Source organism: Desmodus rotundus, chromosome 1 (assembly GCF_022682495.2).
Source record: "Desmodus rotundus isolate HL8 chromosome 1, HLdesRot8A.1, whole genome shotgun sequence".
Taxonomy (NCBI): Eukaryota; Metazoa; Chordata; class Mammalia; order Chiroptera; family Phyllostomidae; genus Desmodus; species Desmodus rotundus.
Window position 1 is genome coordinate 211,335,624 of NC_071387.1, and position 7,570 is coordinate 211,343,193.

Genomic DNA, 7,570 nt, shown 5'->3' on the forward strand with positions numbered 1-7,570 from the left:
TTAAAACAACACTGGCTGTGTATACAAAAACTGCTTTTTTTATTTTTAGGGTAGGTATATAACTATAGTAAGGCTTCAATTCGTGCCTTCCGGTTCCTCTCGGGCGCAGAGACTATATATAAAGTCCCTTCTTTCGCGCGCACTGAAGACCCCATGCGGGAAACCAGGTAACCTGCAGCCGGGCCCCACAGCACCTGCCGTGGGTCCCCGAGCGCCAGCACGTTCCGTGGCGTCACAATGAAGTGGAGACTTTGGCGGCGTGTTTTCCTTCCTTCCAGTTTGGAACAGAATACACGCGCCACGGCCACTTGCCCTGCCTGCGGGGCATCGGGTGTGGTCGGCCCCCTAGGACTTGGGTGCGGGGGTCCGACTCCGCGCGGAGGCCAGGAGGGCCCGCGGTTCCCACGGGCTCGGGCTCCTTCCGCTCCGCGTCCCTGGTGAGCTGGCCGTGGCCACAGCGCCGGCCACCTGGACCCCGCGCGGGTGGAGCGCGGAGCCGAGGGCGGGACACGCCACCGCCCCTCCCCGCCGGGGCGGGCCCTCGACCCGGAGCGGCGGGGCCGCCATGCCAGGCCCTCTGCTGCACAGCCTGGGGCAGTGGTGGCACCGTTACAAGTACCGCTTCGTACCTTGGATCGCGCTGAACCTAAGCAGCAACCCAAGGTGAGGGGACGAGGCGGCTGCTCCGGGCTTCTTCCTTCGTCCGGGAAACGCCACCGCGACCGCGGGACAGGACACTAGCGGGACGGCTACGGGGTTGGAGGCTCGTGCGGGCGGAGCTTCCGGCGGGGCCTGACGCCAGAAGGTCGTGGTGGGTGGAGCCCGGGACAGGCGGGGCCTGAGGTGGGCGGGCCCCAAAGCGGGCCCAGCCTTAGGTGGGCGGGGCTTCAGGCGTCCGAAGGGCCTGGCGCCGCAAGCTTGTTGTGGGTGGGGCTGGAGGTGGGCGGGGCCGCGGCTGAGGCTGCGGGTGTGGGAGGAGGGTCGGGGGCCCGACGGGGGCGTGGAGCCTTAGGTGGGCGGGGCCTGAGGCCTTTTTCCCGTCGTGCCCCGCGCTGACAGGCCGGCATCGTAGGGGTTGCCAGCGGGGAGCGCGCGTGTGTTCCGTTTGGCGGTCCGCGCTGGCAGGGTGCCTCTGGCTGAGAGAAGTAGAGCAACGTCTGAGAAAGGAGGGAGCGCGCACAGCGAGAGGGCGCGCAGCACTCTCTCCGCCGACCCAGAGTTAGGAGCTTGGAATTCCTTAGAAAAGCCGAAGCGGGTTTAGTTTTTACGGTGAAAGCAACCCAGCCCGGCGCGGTGGGTGACCGCTCGGAGGGGCTGGCGCCTAAAAACGAGAAAAAGGACCGTGAAGCGGTGGCAGTGAGGGGTTTAGAGTACGGAGTCGGCGCCTGAAGAGCGGGTGGCCTGGGAGCCGAGGACGCCGGGTCCAGCAAGGGACGAGCTGGTGGTGGGCAAGGCCACGTGGTGTCCGCAAAAGCAGTCGATCACCAAAGTGTTCACACGCGCCGCTAACTTTCTTTTTGTCCAGAAGTGAACTTCCTACTATTATGGAAATGAAACGGATGCAGTCATTAAGGCAGTACTCCTGGAAGAGAATGTGACAACTTGTATAACGTTCCCTTAAGTTTGTGTTTGAAACTACACGCCTAGAAAGAGCCATTGCCTGTGCGGGTTCTCCCTGCGACGCCCACAGGTGGTCGTGGGCGCTGCCTCTGCCCCGCCCCTTCGCCCCCCCCCCCCAACCTGGGACCTGGGCCAAGTGCCTGACATCTTTCAGCCTCTGTTTCTTCGTCTGGAAAAGGGATAAGGAACGTCAGGCCCCAACAACGTTTAGCACACACCGGGCCTTTCCATAAATCTCGGCCGTTGTAAACTCGGGTGGGTATTATGGGAAGTTAGGCAACGCCACCCCCAAACAACTCTTCTCTGAGGGGTCCCCGCCCTTCAAACACATGAGAATAATCTTCCTGGAGGCTGGTAACCCAGAAGGCGTCAGACAGGCTGCCTTTTATCACTGAAGGGCAGTGAGTAGAAATCTTTCCCATTTTCAGGACCCTCCGATATGTCCCAGAGGAACTTAAAGACAAAGTTATCTCAGATAAAGACGTCCTAGAAACGTTACTGAGAGTTTTCCAGGCCCTGTTCATCAACGATTTCTATAAACAAGCGGGTATCTTGACTGTGCTGCCAGAGCCTGTCCGATCAAAATATCAAGACCTGCTGTCAGTCCCGTATCCAAGGGTGAGCCTGCCTGAATACAGACGTCATCAGAGACAGATCTTCAAACCAGAAGAAATTCTGTATAAGACATTGGGTTTCAGTGTTGCCTGCGCAACCAGCTCACTGGTCTCTGCTGGAAGAGGTGTCTTTGTTTCTAAAGGATCAGCACCAAAAGGCGCGGTTGTATCCATGTATCCTGGTAATGGCCCAAATAGTACTTTGCCAAGAGTTTGTTATGTGCCGATAAATATAAGTTCAAAACACTTAGCCTTGTAATCCTTGTAGAATAAGGAGTTCAGCTGGAAACTCAGATGTCCACAGATTTTTAAATCCTGATTTGGAAATTAACTGTAGATTATCCTATGTGTTAGAAAGTATCCATAAGTATTTGTTGGGATAAATGCATGTTTTTCTTTTAAAGAAATGTTTCTAGTGAATGTTTAAATTTAGGAAAATAAGGTATGGCCTGCTTTGATCAGACTCAATACTCAGAAAGCACTAGAGAATAAATCAGTTTGGCTTAGATAACTGATAACTAAAGCTAAAAATGATATGGGTTAAAACCGGAGAGACAGAATTTAATCCCGTAAGTCACTGAGTCAAGACATTCCTGCCATTGCTACACTTGGAAAGCAAAGCAGCTTCTTTGCACAAAGTCATTAACTAGAATGGCCAGTCGAATACGTCATTTGTTAAACTAACACATTATTCACTATAGTGGAAAATACATGTGTATGTTTAAGTCAAATAGAACTATGTTTCCGAAAAGCCCTTGCAAGGTTTTCTAATTCTCATCCCTAAGCAAGAGCATCTCAATTTCTTCCCGTACAATTAACTCTGTAAAGACTAAACAGAACAAGCAAGCAACAAGTTAATATTAAAAGATGCAGAATAGGAAACACGCCTGGAACCTAAGAGGCGCACAGCATGTGTAATCTCCCCTTCCACTGTGGGCCATTGAGGCTGACACAGCTGAGGGCAGACTCACCTCTCACACACGTGCCTACAGGATTTAATTGGCCACTGGCAAAACACACGTCCCGAGTGATGCTCTGACAGACGTCAAATCACAGGTCACGTAAACACACTGACACACACACCACAGCTCTGTAGAACCGAGCCGGAAACGTGTGTGCATTTTTGCCAGCCAAGTCGATTTCTTGGGCTGTGTGGCCACGTTGCCCCTGTGCTCCGTCTGCCCCGGGGCACGTTCAGGGGAGAAACGGGCCAAAGAGAAAGCGATGGTCTGGACTGGAGGTAACAGATGGAAAAAAGCCGAGAAGTTAAAACAAATTCTTACATGTTACGTTTATGCTCCAGAGAGAGGTCCTTAAAATGTTTGTGGTTTTTATGTGTTGCTGTTGTGTCTTTATCTGGTTGTACAACAGGTACAGTATATCAGAAATACGAGCCAGTCTTTTTCCAGTCTATTGGAAACCCATTTATTTTTAGATGCTTGGATGGCATACTCATTGATGGAAATGACAAAGGAATATCCAAAGTCGTGTACAGGTAAGTTGGTGCCCATGTTCAAACTCAATTACAGGAGACACAACCACACCACGAGGACTGTGACCACTGACTGGCCTTAGCTGCCCTGTTGATGAGCCTGAAGTTTCCTAAAGAGAAACTGCCCACTGCCAGTCGTAGGCCTGATTTTGTATTATTGCTGAGTTTTAGGACCCAGACGAACACTCCCCTAGCTGACGCTTTCACCCGTTTCAGGTCTTGCGCCGGAAGGGATCGCCTTGGCCCTTTAAACATGAGCGATAGCACCTGGCTGACGGCAGACGTTCGGAACCCGCTGGCTGTGGGGCACTATGTCAACAACTGCTCGAACGGTGAGTCGGCCTCGTGGGGCTGGGAGACCGGACGAGAACAGCCGTGAAGTTCTCTGCCGTGTGACTCAGCACCATCTGACCCTTAACTTCTACGGCTTGTTTTTGTTCTATTCCCTTTCTCATCTGTGTCTCCTATTAAAAATTACAGTTCCTAACTTTGTTTTTTACAGCTCTACTGATATAATTCACATACCAGACAACTCGCCCATTTAAAGTGTGTAATTCACAGAGTTGTTCGACCCTCATCACAATCGGCTTGATATCATGGAAATCGATTCCATTGCTTTCTGAACCTCCCAGTCTTAGGCACCCACTGACCTGCTTTCTGCCTCTGCCCATCTGTCTGTTCTGGATGCCTCGTATCCAGCAGATGGAGTTGAACATCTCAGCGAGTTGACACTGTAACCCTTTGAGGCAGACAGCACAGACGGAAGTGGGGGAAACGTAATTCAGCGGTGTGGCTTTGCAGTAAACATAGGCGGTCGCTGACTGCCCTTGCGGTCACTGCTGTCATCGGTTTTCATGGCTGACTGACTCAGAGATGGTGTGGTCCGTACCTCAGGAGGCCCTTGTAGCTGAGCCACGGGACCAGCTGCCCCTTCCTGGAGCTCGGTCTGAGTCACGCACCTCCTCGGGGCTGCACTCCCCCCGGGTGTGAGACCCACCGTCTGGCTGCACGTGGCACAGGCCCCGGCGTTTGGGAGGCAGCAGCGAGAGCACCTGACTTTTCTACTTACCCTCTAACCTTTTGAGCCTGCTTCCTGATCTTCAAAAAGTGAATTTAAAAGCACAGATAGCCCTGGCTGGTGTAGCTCTGTGGGTTGAGCGCCAGCCTGCGAACCAAAAGGGTCACTGGTTCAGTCCCTGGTCAGGGCACATGCCTGGGTTGCGGGCCAGGTGCCCAGTTGGGGGCCTCTGAGAGGCAACCAACCTCACACTGATGTTTCTCTCCCTCCCTCTCCCTCCCTTCCCCTTTATCTGAAAGTAAATAAATCTCTTTTTTAAAAGCACGCACGCACACACACACACACATGATGTTTTGTAGGCGCGAAGCCTGCTCTGAGCACGGGGAGATCCACCCGTCAAGCGCCACCCCTCGGCGCTGTTCTCCGTGCGCTCACGCAGTACGTGCCGCGTGTCTAAACTGGTGCACTCGTCCCCAGAAAGAGCCGCCAACGTCTGCTACCAGGAGCTGGACGTGCCCACGGCGTTCCCTGTGGAGCTGAGGCAGTATCTCCCCAACGTCGCCTACGGCTGCGACCAGCAAAGGTGTGTCTCCTCGGAGAGCCTGGCCGAGCTACTGTCTTAGGGTGCGCTTCAAAAAACACTTACATCTAAGAGAAGCTACATAAAATTTGGGGCGAGGTGTTTTTAGGGAAAAATTACAACTTAGACTTCTATGTTCATCTTTCCTACTTACGAGTTCTTCAGAAACACCTCTACCCCACTCGCTGGGAGGGTCCGGCCCCGCCTGGCGTGAGTGCGCCTGACTCACACACGGCCGCTTCCGCCCATTCCACTGTGAGATCTGGAGACTTGTGAGGAAAAAGAGTATGCCAAACACCCTTAAAGCACAAGATAAAATTTAAAAAACAGTGAAAAAAGAGAAATATTCAAGAGATCAGTTTTTATTGAACATTGATTTTCTGTGTGGTCTGGTGAGGATACTGAAGTAACACCTTTTAATCAGTCACCCCGGGGAGTTCTGCAACCACAGTGCTGTAGGAAGGCGCCGTCTTGAGTCGCCAGCAAACTCCATTTCGTGGGGGTCCCATCCACTGTCCTTGTAAAACCAGGCTTTGCAAAGCTTAGACTGTTCCCTGTGGGGGAGGTGTGGTGACTGACTGTGTGTGTCTGGGGGGAGGGGGGGGACAGCCAGGCTTTTAACCGTGGGCTCGGGGGCAATGGCAGCACCGTCCGACAGGCAGGGGGGACAATCGCTCGGAGCCCCGGGACACCGAGGACAACACGTCCTGTCGTGTCCACAGAAAGTCCCTTCGATCCAGGGAATTCCCAGCGACGTTTCCAGCTCTGCAGGAAGAAGATCCCGTTAGTGCGGAGGGTCGAACTGCAGCGGGCATCGCTCTCAAACGCTTCCTGCGGCGCCAATCTCGAGGGCCTGGGCACAGAACGCGTTCACATGAAGTGGCCGGCCGTGTGCGCGTGCCGATCTGTGCTCTCTGTGTCACACAGAGACACGGTCCACTTTAAACAGCTCTCGGGGCCCCGAGCGATTGCCTTGTGGACGTCACACGCAGGGACAAAGGGGACAGTGAGGGAGGTGACTAGTGTGGCACCGACGAAGCCCGCAGTGGCTGAATGAGCACGCGTGCTGGTGCGTGCTCATCCCGGTAACACGCGTGTTCTCCTCGTTTGCAGCCCCCTGCGGTGTGTGGTCCTCGTGGCGCTGAGGGACATCGGACAAGGAGAGGAGCTTCTTTCCAACTACTACACGGTCGTCAGCTGACTCTCCGGAGGAGACCGAGCCTTCTGCTCAGCCACTGTGTCGACAGAAGTGCTTTTGCTCGTCATCCCTGAGTCCCACTGCAGAGCACAGGGTTGAGAGCTACTCGGAGTGGGGACTTTCTATTTTTGTTGATGTTTTATTTGTTGCAAGTCCATGATAAAAGATTTGCGTCATTACAATTTCAAATCTCCAATGCAATCCCAATTTTACTTCGTTTTCACCTGAACACTCAGCAGCTTATTAAATCAAAGCCTGAGCTTGTAATTTCAGTCTCTATTTCGTTTGCTTAATGTATCTGTGGTGCTTTATAAAATTTCAGCCACATCCCCAGCAATTCTTCTAGTGTTGGTGTGTATGAGCTTCTATAAAAAGTTCATTTTTACAGAATAAAGCCAAACACGTTTGTGTTACCATGCATTAGCTGGAGTTTGCCTGGGTAGGTGTGTGTCTGAAGTTTAAAGACAGTTTGAGCTGGCTAAGGGAGAAATTGGGGGAGGGGCTGTTATACTATTTTCTCTTCGTTACGTGAACGTGTTTCACGCACACTGAGTGTGAAACAGCGCGTGGGAGGTGGTTCGGCAGGCCAGCTGTGCAGCGCCAGTGGTGGCAGGGACACCGAGCCCCCTTTCCCGTGTGGCCCTGTGGCGGGTTGTGATGGCGGTGTCTGCACCCTCTGCACCCACACAGGAGGGCTTTCTACGGTGATCTCTGGGGAACTGGACCCCCAGCCCCTGCAGGTCCTCCTCTGCGGACTCAGCATGTCCTGGGGCAGCCTGTGGCCAGGCCCGCCAGTGTCAGAGGATGAGTGCGCCCCCTTGGCCCTGAGGCCGCCTTTTCCAGAGGGTTCTATCGGTAATAACTGCTGTGCTCTCCATCAGCCAGACCCCCTGCATCCAACTCCGTTCCCAAATCGGACAAGGTGAAGTGCGCTGCTCCTTCCTGGGCCTCACACCACAGCATGGAGCTCGCGTGGCCCATGCTCACCCCCGTCCTGCTCCCCTGGCAGTGCCTCAGTCTGCCGTGGGTTTGATGGCCTCCTGCCGCC

General features: G+C 53.8%; 1 protein-coding gene across 2 annotated transcripts; it reads left to right on the forward strand.

Annotated features, from left to right (window-relative positions):
• Window positions 1–430: 430 nt before the first annotated feature.
• SETD9 (SET domain containing 9) lies at window positions 431–6,945 on the forward strand. Of its 2 annotated transcripts, none has more exons than XR_006657043.2 (6): window positions 431–663; window positions 2,049–2,416; window positions 3,606–3,729; window positions 3,943–4,058; window positions 5,104–5,327; window positions 6,438–6,480. XR_006657043.2 is itself a non-coding variant. In XM_024571965.4 (6 exons), exons 1-6 carry the CDS (start codon window positions 566–568, stop codon window positions 6,523–6,525), a joined length of 900 nt encoding a protein of 299 aa, XP_024427733.2. In that variant the 5' UTR covers window positions 447–565; the 3' UTR covers window positions 6,526–6,945. The 2 variants fall into 2 exon arrangements, 1 of the variants encoding a protein (XP_024427733.2); XM_024571965.4 differs by having other exon boundaries at window positions 447–663; window positions 5,222–5,327; window positions 6,438–6,945.
• The last annotated feature ends 625 nt before the right edge of the window (window positions 6,946–7,570 follow it).